Below are 12727 nucleotides of genomic sequence, written 5' to 3' on the forward strand. Positions count from 1 at the left end.
GGCACTTCTTACCTGGCCCCAAGCTGCTGCAGTGACAGAGGACTGGGGTAGCCTGCATACTAAACCCCACAGACCCACCCCAGAAGCATGATTTAAATGAAGAAAAACAAACATTATTTGAGTTAAGGGCCCAAGCGACGCTGAGTAATCCCTCTAGTAACTTGTAAATGTTAGCTCAGCAGTTCACAAACCTGTGCTACCACCTTCTCATTGTATCAAAGACTGTCCAAGAGGTAAGACAGCATCTCAGACATGTTTTATATGAATGGAGAGGGAGTGGCATCCTCATCCCCACTGTGCCGGTAAGCAGTTTGAGTATGGAACTGGTGCACTAGTACTGGAGATGCCTGTCCCTGGTATCTCCCTCTGTTGTGCAGAATGCTCTTGTGGGCTGTTTCACAGGCCATACATGGATGACCAAAGATTCAGTTACACATCACATCACATTTTCAAGGAATGTGGCCATCTGTCATTACCAAGACAAGACGTAGGGGATCTATCCTGGGATACGAGGGAAAGTACTCCCATAGATCAGTAACTGGTTGAAAGACAGGAAACAAAGAGTAGGAATAAATCGTCAGCTTTCAGAATGGAAGAAGAAAAATTAATGGTGTTCCTCAGGGGTCAGTAGTGGGACCAGAGCTATCCAGCAGATCCATAAAATGATCAAAAAGGGCTAAGTAGTGAGGTGGCAGATTTCACAGATGATAACAAATCTACTCAATATAGTAAAGTCCAAAAGCAGATTTGTGAGATCCCTTTATAATGCTCCACAAAGTGGGTGACAAAATGGCAGGTGGAATTCAGTGCTGATACATGCAAAGTGTAATGCACATTGGAGGGAGGGGGAATCCCAACTGTACATTCAAAATAATGCCTAACTTAGCTATTACCACTGAAGAGAAAGATCTTGGGGTCAACGTCTATAGTTCTCTGAAAATATCCACCCAATGTGCAGCAGCAGTCAAAAAAGCTAACAATGTTGGGAATCACCAAGAAAGGGATAGACAGACAGAATATATTGTCTCTATACAAGTCCATGGTATGCCTACCTCTTGAATACTGTGCGCAGATGTGATTACCCTATCTCAAGGAAAAAATGGAATGAGAAAAAAGGTTCAGAAAGGGGCAACAAAAATTATTAGGGGTATGGAACAATTTCCATGTGAGTAGAGGTTAAAAAGACTGGAATTATTCATTTTGGAAAAGATGATTTGCAAAGAAGAGGATATGACAGACATGTCTAAAATCATGATGGCTTTAGAGACAGTACATCAGGAAGTGTTATTTATTCACCACCATGGTGAAGCAGTGTGCTGCAGGCTGAAAGAGGATGGCAAGGCAAAGTGGAGCAGATCAGGCTTCTAGGGTCACTCCGGCTCCTGCCACCATGGTGGGGGGAGGGAGGAGCTGCCACCTTGAGCCAGGCCCTCCAGTAATCCCTGAGCTCACATTGCTCCAGGGGTGGGGGAGGAAGGGGATTCAAGCCAGGAGGCAGAGTAGGGTGAGGTTACAGAGCAAGGAGTGGGCCTTCATGGAAGAGGTGGAGCAGAGTTGGGGCAGGGTCTGCAGCGGAGGAGTTGCCCCGGACACGGAGTGGGAGAGGGTGCCCATGATTCCGCACCCACCTAGAGATGGCCCTGCCAGGTACTAATATTTAACGAGCTTTGCTGCAAGCCATTCAAACTTTTATGACCTCTTTGTGCAAAAGGAAGAAACTAGAAGTTGTTCAAGTTGGGTTTTTTCTGTAAAACTTCTTACCTGAAACTTATGTGCTCGTTATCCATTTTGTTCAGTGCTTCCAGTCTGGGTCTGTCCCTTTAGCTGCTATGGTTACTGGCACACACTGTCTTAAATACTGGTGTCAGCAGAGAGTTTCACCCTTCATCTTCCTCCCAAAAAGACTGACCAATAAAAAAGCTGAGCAAATGCTCTTGTGAGCTGATGTTTTCCTACTTACCAGAGCTTCAGTTAGCCACTGCATATAACTGCTGCTAAGAAAGTTGGACTGAAAGTACAATATTGTGAGGTTTATTCCCAGTATTTCTAAAGAAGGCAGACCAATAATATTGTCAATGAAGTACTGTCCAGCTACAGCTGGATTCAAATACACAATCCTATCTAAATCATTTCATTTGGATTACCTCAACTTTGTCTGTGCACAGTTATGGGCTGCTCTCTACTCACTGCTAGATGTTCTGGAGATTAATTTGGTCAGGCCAATGTCCCTTACAGTGGCTACACCCTATCAGTTTCTCTTCTGTAGCCCTTCTCTGTGTCAGGAGCCACAGATGTCCTATTTGTGACTCAGCCCTTGGGACAGCTCACTAATGTGGTCCATGCACTCCCATTTCTGGAGGGAATATATCACGGTTTCTGCTCTCTGGCAGTCTCCTGCTTCACCGCCTCAGTGCTCCTCCTGCAGGGGAACCAGGGCCTACCCACTAACTTCTGACTTGGGGACCCTCTACACAGCAGCAAAGGGCCATTTCCTTCACCTTGCCGCCTTTCTCTGAGCTGCTTTCATACCTCCTGGCCATCCCCACTCCTCTAGGTCTGCCAGTCACTTCACTCCACCTCACAGGGGGCAACTCCAGGTAGCTTATTTCTGCAGCCTCCAAACACTTCTACCTAAGATGGAACTGCAGCTTTTCCTAGCCACTCTGTTGCTAGCAGACTCTGCCTTTTGTAGAAGCTCTGCCTCTCCCTCATAGATGAGCTTCTCTGTAACTGCAGCCTAAGTAGCTGGGTGGGCCCACCTGGGCCTAATTCAATGCTTGCAGGCCCATCATGGGTAGCACACTCCATCACATGCGCACATGCTTGCCAGCATCCTAAAAGAACCCCACAGTTTGATGGTTGGGCATACTTAACTCTTCCTTCTCAAAAGGGACACACATTTAGGGCTTAAGGGGGACTCTAGTGCAAGTCAGGATTGAGGTTCAGCTAAGTGTTGAAGTGAAAAGTGGCTGCTTGTATTTAGTAGGCAACTCCACACTTCAGTCACTAGTAACAATTCAGCCCCTTATTCCCAAGAGGCACATCTAATACATGCTAAGATAGCTGTGGTCTGTTGTTTGGAAGCTTTTTTTCTTCTCTGCCTCTCACCATGCTTCCTCTCTCTCTTTCTCTCTCTAGGAGTATGTTTACCCAGATGCCAGAGATAGACAGTACTTATTATTTTTCCATAAAGGAGCCAAGAAGACACGTTTTGACCTAGAGAAATACAATCAACTTAAGGATGCAATCGCTCAGGTAATGCATAGTTTTGCCAAAGTAAAAACAAAAGAACTCCCCCTACTTGTGCTTTTTAACCATTATTGATGGATGCCCTTGAACCAAAAGTAGACTGATAGTCTGTCTTAATTTGGGTTGCTAGTCTTTCTTGTCACCGCTATCAAGGAACCATTAGATGGATTTAGCATTATGGTATGCACTATGTGTAAGCAAACAGGTGCAACTGTTCATAGATGGAATATGAAAAAGGAGCTATGTATCTGTTGACAAACCATGCATCTTTTTAGCTGTTCTTGGAGCACTTCATGCCTCCGAGGGGGTGAGTCTCTGCTTCTGTCCACTGAGACACTGTGGATCTACTCAGGCAACGGTGGGCAAAATACGGCCCACAGGCTGAACCATGGGCACACAGAAACCCCACACTGTTTTAAGCTGCTGGCTTCCCTCTGTGGCGCTCTGCACCAGTGGGAGAGGAAGGCTTTGTGTGCTCCCTCCTCCCCAGCACTATCTCTGAGCACTTACTGCCCAGAAGCCAGCCAGTAGGAGCTGAGAGATGGTGCTGGAAGCTGGATTAGCACATGAAGCCACTCCCTCCCCTGTGCCAGAGCAGAGCCGCAGGATGCAGCCAGTCGCTTTGAGCAGCATGCGACTGTAGCAAGTAGGGCACCTGCCTTGGGGTCCTGCCGGGCTGCTGGCCAGAAACTGCCTAGGTCAGTGCCTCTGAGCCAGAGCCTATCTCTGGCACCCCAGCCCTTCTCTCCCTCCAGCTCCCTGCCCCAGGCCAACACTCCCTCTTGTCCTAGGTCACCACCCAAACTCTCTATACCTCCCTTCCCCCAGATCACAGTTCCCTCCCAGATCCTGCACCCTCTCCTGCACTCCTTCCCCAGGCCAGAATCCTCTCCTGCACACATACCCCCTCCCTGACTGTGTACCCAGGGTCATCACCCAAACCCTCTGCCCCATCCCCCCCTTCCCAAGGTCACAACTCCCTCCCAGTCCCTGCCCCCCCTTCTACACTCTTCCTCAGGCCAGAATCCTCACCTACACCCCAATCGCCTGCCCCAGATCACAACTGCCTCCTTCACCCAAACTCTCTCTGACCTCACACCCTCTCCTGAGGCTCAGTCTCCTACCCCAAACTCCCTTCATCCCTGACCCCGCACTCTCTCCATAGAAAAGTGTGGCTCTTGACCTCTTCCCAAAATCTTGGAATGGCCCACCTCTGTACTAAGGTCTAAAGACTTTTATCCAGTCAGTTCACATCTCCCTGGATGTGTCTTAATCATCAAACGCCTTCTACAGTAGGCACCAGTTCTTTTCTGCTGATCTAGAAGTGGGGACACTTGTAGAGGTCGCTGGGAGGGTTACAGTGACTTTTGGTATGTGGTCTGCTTATAAGCTTTTGCTTTTCCTGCCACTCTGATGTAATTTCCTGAGTGCTGCAGGGTGACTATATCACTTGGTAAACCTGCAGGTCTGGGCAGTTCACCCTGTGGTTGTACTAGATGCTTTTTACAAGTTGTCCTGGGAGGAAACAGGGGACTTTTATTGCAGCTACTACTAATTTATATAGCTGCACTGGTGCACAGGGAGGATTTCTGTACAGAACTGTGGGGCACACCACTGGTCCCAAGGATGTTATAGGAGAAGTCAACAAAAATGACAATCCCTGAAGTGTCATTGTGCAATGGCCACACAATGGAAGTTCCTTGATTTTTGTTTTGTTTTTTAGACACTAGTTTGTCTCAATGACTTCTGGCTTCTGTTGAGCTAATTTTATAAAGGGAGAGAGACTTGTGAAGATGTTTAAGGAACTTGCTCTTTGTATTTTATCTTTACTTTTAGGCAGAATTGGATCTTAAAAGGCTTCGAGACCCACTGCAGATTCACTTGCCTGTCCAGCAAATCAATGATAAAGACTGATCAGCCAAGAATGTCTGTATCCCAGCAAAAAGAGAACCTGTTCATAGCTCTTGCCTTTTAATGAAAGCATTGCAGGTGGAAGCTGGGAGGTAGCGTGGGGGTGGAGGGTTTTTACCTTTAATTTAAAATAGAAGAGGACCATGGGGGGGAAAAAATCTCTTAAATCTGAAGATTGGGCATTGTGGAATGTTAGCCTCCAAAGCAACATGGTAAATGCTGTCACATACAAGCCTTTGTATCTGGATGAAAATGATGTACAAATACAAAACTGGGGGGGGGTGTCATAATGAGAATGTAATGCTGGAGGGCTGTCTTCTTCCGGCTTTGCAGGGTCTGCCTCTCAATAATGCACCAGCAGCCTGCTGAGCTCTTTTAAATGTTCCTTTCTTGATTTTTGACACACACCAGTAACAAAACGCACCATCCCCCCCCAAAAAAACAAACAAACAAGCCATCTGGAGCTATGGTCAGTGATCAGATGATGAGTTTCATCACCATTAACACACAGTCCTGATCAGACCTAGTGTCTTTTTTGTAAAGTTACTGCAAGACTGCTTTCTACTAAAAATCATGAATTTCCCCTGCCTGCCCCCATTTCCTTCACCCACTTCTTCCATTACCTGTTTATTACACTGAGTTTTATCCAAATCAAAAATGGAACTATCTTTGATCTAAATGTTCGATAATGGACACTTTGAATTATTCCTTACTGCCTTCAATTGTAGAGTGTCCCAGTGCCCTAGAACGACTTCTAGAAATAATGGCAACATTGCATGAGAGTTTTTAATACTCTGTCTTAAGGGAGGAAGGTTCCCCTCTTTCCCACCCCAAGTCTGGTAGCCACCTGGATGACTAAACCTTGGAGATTTCAAGGATTAGAAAGTTAACTCAGAATCATGACACTCTTATTTAACCAAGCAGTTTAAGAAAGAGAATAATTAAATTTGAAGTTTGACTGCTTCTGTAATGAGATAAATGGTCCCATTTGTAGTACACTACTATATCTGGAGGCTTTGTCGAAGGCCAAGGCTACTGGAGCAAAAGATACAGATTTTCACTTTGATTTTCTAGCCTGCTCCTTTTTTTAGCTGGCTTTCATTAAACTCTGTTGCTCAAGGGTCAGGATTTTTTAGGGGTGGCTAATTGCATCACCCATGGCTATTTTAAAAAAAAAAAGACATTGGGGATGGAGAACCAACACATTGTTCGCTTGCCTGAAGCTAGCTGCTTTCTAAACAGATACAATTATAACTGCATTCAAAACTGATCCTTCTCTCTAGCACCCTGTTGATAAATATTGGGGAGACAGGATGGAGGTAGGAATAAAGCTCCAGATATAATACACAAAAAAGGTGAGGGGTTCTCCTTACATTTCACTTTTACTTCTCACTGTGTCTTGGCAAGAGGCTCCAGTTTCTGGAGAATCACATTTAAAAAAGGAACAAACAAAAAACAAACCAATATTAATGATGCCAGGTGCCTTGCAGGTGTGGAAAAACAGATGGGATTGATGCTGCCTCTCCTCACTCGGTGGCATGTTGGACTGAATGAATGCATGTTTCTAACTTTTTCTCCCCACATTTTTTCCTGGTTTCTTTTTGTTTTAATTACATTATGTGGGTTATATTTTTACCTGTTTTATCCTGTTCGCGTGCTGAGTTTTAAAGGGAAAGAAAATGAACACTGTCTTGAAGCTGAAGCCTTGTGTGTTTGGGGTGAGGGAGGGGCATGGAGAAAAATCCTTACTTCAGAAAAAAGCAAATACAGAACATGTGTAAAATCCTGTATCATTTATGAAATATGTAAAAAAGAGTAATGTCCTTCTGGAACAATAAATAACTATTCAATTTTTGAACTCAAGTGTTCTTATTACCCTTTATTTTCCCTAGTTGAGAGGGGAGCATCCCTCATACTGTAGCTGAACTCCTAATTTCCCCTATTTCTTTTCATTCAAATTGCATTTCTCTAACCTTATTTCACTTGAGGACATTTTGATGCTGGCAGCAGCCTTACTGTTCATACTGAAATGGAGCTGTCACCATCTTACGTCACACGTGAGATCTATCAGCTTGTGATAATGTTACCACCTTTGTTGTGAAAAGTATACATCTCTGTAAAGGTTGGGGAAATCGGGGGACATCTTGGCGAACTCCAGGATAACAATATCCATGATGCAGTTTATCTGAAATGCAGTAGTCTATGTCCTTTAGTTCCGGCTATCCCAGCATTTTTAATTTTAAGGCTCTACCTTGGATTTGGGTGAAGTTTCAAAGGTTTAAACTCTTTACTTTTAAAGCTGTGTCTGTTGCAGTTTTTTTTACACAAAATGTGCATGCTGTTCACGACTGTATTAAGATCATAATCAGCAGGTATTTAGGTTGTAAACTGAATAATCTCAACACACTGGGTCCCAAGAAGTGCTCTCCTGTTTGTGGAATACATTAGTTACGAGTAGTCACACACTCGGACCCTTTTACGATTTAAAACCAGGTTGAAAACATCTGTTTTACCGATCTCTAATTTGCTGTCAGATTTTATAAAGTTTAATTGTACCATCACAACAACTTTTTTTCCCAATATTATATGGGTAGATTAGACCCTTCACTCTTCTAGTGACATCCATCTAGAACATGCTTTACATAAAGAATTGGACCGAAGTAACATCCAAAATATTCTTGACCCATTTCTGGTAGCCACTGAAAGTTAAACTCTCTAATCACAAGGCAAGGAAATACCATGAAGAAACTTTTTCCTACCTCCTTTATCTTTCCAGAAGAGGGTCAAAGTGAGGGAGAAAGGAGATGAGGTGAAGTTACTGATTCTACAATCTTACACTGGACTGGTTGTCTGTTCCAGTGTAAGTCTCAGTTCCCTGCAAGTTGTCCTTATTTGATTACTTCTCTCTGCCCATTAACCCCACCAAAGTACATATCTGATAACAGTACATCTACATTGTGTCCAAAGAATGCATTTGCTCTTCCGCTTTTTTTTGTGGAAGAGCAAACACGCTTTTTTGGGGTGCCCTGTATGCCTCCTGCTAGGGATAAGGGCTCCGCCAAAAGAGGAGGCTTTTCCACCATTTGGCCCCATCCAGACTGGGCCAAATGGTGGAAAAGCCTCTTTCAGAAAAGCGATCGGAAAAAGCTACACTAATTGCAGAGCGCAACTTGCGTAGCTTTTTTCAAAAAAAAGTATAGTGTAGACCTAGCCTGAGTAACATATGGAGAAGGGTACCCTTATCTTGTTAGTCTGAGAAGTGCTAAAAACTCAGAGCTCTTGCCACTTTTTTTAGTTACACTTTACTAACGTTTGGTGTAAATTTTCTGTCACTTTTCCTTTGCATCCCTGTGCAGCAGCACCAGCAATCTGGTTCCTGCATATAATTTTTCTCTTGTGATTAAAAGCCAAACAGGTGGCAATGAAATGTTTACTTGTTACCAATTGAAACATAGACAATGTTGTCTAATGCAGCACTGCATGCACTAGCTTTAGTGTAATCTGTCACTGGCAAGGCAGAAGCAGCAGGAATGAGAGGTCCTGTTGCATGTAGTTGTATCACTAGTTCATTGATCGTTGTCTCCCAAGTTCAATTCTCATTTGCTGAGACAATAGGCTCTGTCTTATCACTTCCAACATATGTGCTAGTTCTTCTTAAAAGTGTGGGTTTTTTTAGGAAGTGGAGGATAATACCCCTTCCCTAGACAAAGGAGATGTGGTATTGAAATTCTGCCTTGCTCCATGTGACTCTAACATGGAAGTCTGTCCATCCAATGTTGCATCTAACCTTTCCTCTCTTTATAGGTAGCAATGATATGCTCCACAGACCACCTATTGGTCATCCATTTTAGAGCAAACAGTTCTCTCACTTCTCTAAGGGCACAGTTAGAATGCGGGGGAGGGGGGGTTCGGGATACCAGAGGTATCCCGAAAAAACTCAGCCGCATCCAGGGAATGCGTTTGCTCTTCTGCTTTGCTCTTTTTTGCAGAAGAGCAAACATGCTCTTTCGGAAGCCCCTGTATTCCTCGTTCCACAATGAAAAAGGGGGCTTTCGAAAAAAGGTTTTTTTCCCAAAATTTGGCCTAGTCTAGTCCGTCAAAAGTAAAGGAAAAAGATATGCAAAATGTGGAGCACATTTTGCGTATCTTTTTTCCGATAGATCCTCGCAGTCTAGCCGTCCCCTAACATACAAAGTCCAGTATCTCTTTTGTAATGTACCAGAGTTGCTCTAGGCTGGCAAGAAATCCTGAAGTTATTGTTGATCCAGGATATCTTGTAACACACCCCATCAATTAAAGTAACTAGATTTCCTCTATGTGACAGAGCAATTTGATCAGCCTATTTAACTCTTTATATACTAGCCAATTAACCTGTCATAAGACGGGATTTTCAGGTCTCCTCCGTGTGTGTGTGTGTGTGTGTGTGTGTGTGTGTGTGTGTGTGTGTGTGTGTGTGTGTGTGTGTGTGTGTGTGTGTGTGTGTGTGTGTGTGTGTGTGTGTCTCTCTCTCTCTCTCCTCCTACTGCCGCCGCCTCTCTCGCTCTCTCGGCTCTCCTCCGCCTCCTGCCTCTTTTCTCTGTCTCTCTCTTTCTCTTCTCCTCCCCATCCTTCCTCTCACTCAGGGGACCGCGGAGCCCAAATAGCCATTTGGGCACCGCACTCCCCGTGCTGCATGAGGGGTGTGGAGCCCAAACAGCTGCTTGCGCCGCTTGCTCCCACACAGCGGCCTGGCTGAGCAGCGCAGAAGTCAGCCGAGCACCACAGTGGGAGGTAAAGGGGAGTGGGGCAGTGACATTCATGGCCAGGGGGTGGGGCCTGGAGCCACTGTCATGCTGCATGTCACTGCTGCGCCCCCCTTCACTTCCTGCTGTGGCACTCGGCTGACTTCTGCGCCGCTCAGCCGGGCCGCCATGGGGGAGCAAGCGGCCGTTTGGGCCCCGCACTCCCCATGCAGCATGGGCTGCCCAGAGGGAACAGCCAGCATTTCACTGTTACAGACTCTGACACTGGGCTACTATATATATGATTTGTTGGAGCTGAAAGTCAAGAATTCTATTCCTCATGTTGTATTTGTGGTTAGACTGTGTCCACCAGTGGCCTTAATATTAACTTTGCTCTCTAGAAAGCTAGAAACTTTTTTGAAAAAATAATAAGCATTTCCCATAATACAATGTTGCCACTGAATCCTGGAAACTCTAACCAGTTCACCCTAAATAATCATGCCTGCCCTCACACTGACAGCCTTATTTTAGATCCTGAAGTGCAAAAAACCAGACCAGAGCATTCTTTGATGTATAGACGAAGGGTGACAAATTTTGATTTCTGAAACTAGAGCATTAGATGTAAGTACCAGTCTGCAGGCTGCATGACCCAAGGGACAGGATGCTGAAATAGGAGGTGAGTTCTATTCCCAGTTCTGCCAATGCCTATCTTTGTGATCTTGGGCAAGTTCAAGTCCTTTGTGTCTCCGTTTTCCCAACTGTAAATTGGGGCTAGTGCTTGTAAAGTGGTTTGATCTCTCTGGATGAATTTGTGTATGCTAATTAGTATAATTTCCAGTACAGTAGATTATTTGCCAAGTGGGATAGGGATCAGTCCCCCAACCATTCTAAGCTCGAGCTGACTGCATTGCCTCCTCAACCCTTAGGCTATGTCTATACTGTGCTGTTTTGCGCAATAAATATGCAAATGAGGTGAAGCGTGGAATATCGCCGTGCCTCATTTGCATAATTCATGAGTGGCTGCTTTTTGCATAAGAGGCTTTTGCGTAAGAGCCGTTCATCCGCATTTTTTTCAGGAAGAATGGCTCTTGTGCAAGAGGGGGGTTTTGTGCAAAAAGTGGCCGATCGTTAATTATGCAAATGAGGCACAGTGATATTCCACGCTTTGCCTCATTTGCGTATTTCTTGCGCAAAACAGCGCAGTATAGACATCGCCTTAGTTTTTAATCTTCGTGACCTTTAAATTTAGAGTTTTTTTCACGTGTGGTTTGTGTCCTAATAGTGCCAAATAAAGGGCTGTAAAAATCTTGTGACTTCAGTCAAAGTCGAGCATGTGTGCTGTCCTGGGACAGCTTGTTTACAGAAACAAAAACTTTAGAAGTAGAAGTCCTTGACCCTCTCACAATTAATCTTGGTACCTTGTCCAGGCTTATCTGGAGCACACATCCTCTAGTTCACTGCGGATGGGGATCTTACAGCAGGAGTCAGGCTTTAAATGGCTTCCCAGCATCAGGAAGTGCTGATTTGTGTTTTCTTCCACACTCTGCCAGTGAGGGGCTCTCAGGCCTGTTAGGATCAGATCTGCAGTGAAGGATTTCATTAGCTCAGACAGTCACCAGTGTAGCGAGGATGGGTCTGGCAAAGTTGCTTGAAGTCATCAATGGCAAATAGTGAAATGGTGCTAGGAGTGAATACCCCTGTGTGAATAAGCTGCATGATCTTTTCCAATCTGACTAAATAGATGAGGTGGCTGAGTCTTTATAAGGCTAGTAAATCAAACCCATTGCACCTTGACTGGTGAGTACTGTCTGATACCTGCAAAACTGTGTAACTGGATCTACTTGAAATGGTCCAGCCGTTTCCTCTGCCCTGAACTGTTGTCATACTGGGGAGGAAATACCTCCCCACTGAACAGTATTCCTCTGCACTCACAATAGGACTGATGGTATTTATTCAGGCTTATCTTATGGAAGTACCTTCATAAGACTTCGCAGCTCATCACTATGGGATGGACGCCTAAACAAGCTCCAAATCCCCATTTCAATAAGGATATTGATGTGCCTTTTCCCTTCCTTTCCTCCCTGGAATTTCAGCCTGAATATACCAATAGGTCCAGGCAAGCCTAGTTTAGACTTACTCCTTCCCCAGAAGCAGAGGGGCCCCAGTTCTAACTCAGCCATGATTATGTTTGGTCCAAAGGTCAGGCTGCCAGGAAGAGGAAATGGGTGGCAGGTAGGAGCATACTGATGGAAGAGTTCTCTGCAGGAGCTGGCTTTCTCACAACTTGCATGAGCTCCTCATCGCTACTGCATATTCCAGAAGACATTCAAAGGTAGAATTGGAACACATGCAGCAGATTGTACCTTTACAGTTTTAAACTGAACCCTGGGAATATAGAAGAGAAGTAAGGTATAGTTCTGTCATCCCAAATTCTGGACTCTTCACTGTCTAAGGTTCCTAAAAGACTATTATAGGGCTATATATTTTAGTCCTCAGAGTTGAATGAATGTGAGTGAGATGCCATTGTTTTCTCTGTGCCAGTAGTCAGGTATCAGTCACTCACCTACAACCTCCACGATCAAAACTAATATATCCACAACAACAAAAGCTGTAGAAGGCAATGAATTGTACATGGATAAAAAAAATATATATGTACACATTTGTCACACAACCAAGAATTTCAATTCAAACTTGTCGGTTTTTATTTTCCCTTGAATGTAAGAATGTATCAGCTTCTGAATGAAAATGGCAAACTGTAATAGCAATGACTTACTGCAATATTCTCCCTTCTGTTTTAGTTACTCTCCTGGGAATGAAAATGATTATCACCAGCCAGGGAAGTTTCC

At 44.5% G+C, this 12727-nt stretch overlaps 1 protein-coding gene across 4 annotated transcripts in view; it reads left to right on the forward strand.

Moving 5' to 3' along the window:
* Positions 1-7018, forward strand: part of MCU (mitochondrial calcium uniporter) — a 144230-nt gene extending 137212 nt beyond the window's left edge. For 2 of the 4 annotated variants that reach the window (XM_075935006.1, XM_075935007.1), the window contains exons 7-8: positions 3139-3255; positions 5090-7018. In XM_075935006.1, the coding sequence (XP_075791121.1) occupies positions 3139-3255; positions 5090-5224 (252 nt within the window). In that variant the 3' untranslated portion in view covers positions 5225-7018. Of the gene's footprint in view, positions 1-3138; positions 3256-5085 lie in introns of all 4 variants that reach the window. The other 2 variants (XM_075935008.1, XM_075935009.1) reach the window with 1 other exon arrangement.
* The last annotated feature ends 5709 nt before the right edge of the window (positions 7019-12727 follow it).

This window comes from Pelodiscus sinensis, chromosome 8 (assembly GCF_049634645.1).
Source record: "Pelodiscus sinensis isolate JC-2024 chromosome 8, ASM4963464v1, whole genome shotgun sequence".
In the NCBI taxonomy this organism is placed as follows: Eukaryota; Metazoa; Chordata; order Testudines; family Trionychidae; genus Pelodiscus; species Pelodiscus sinensis.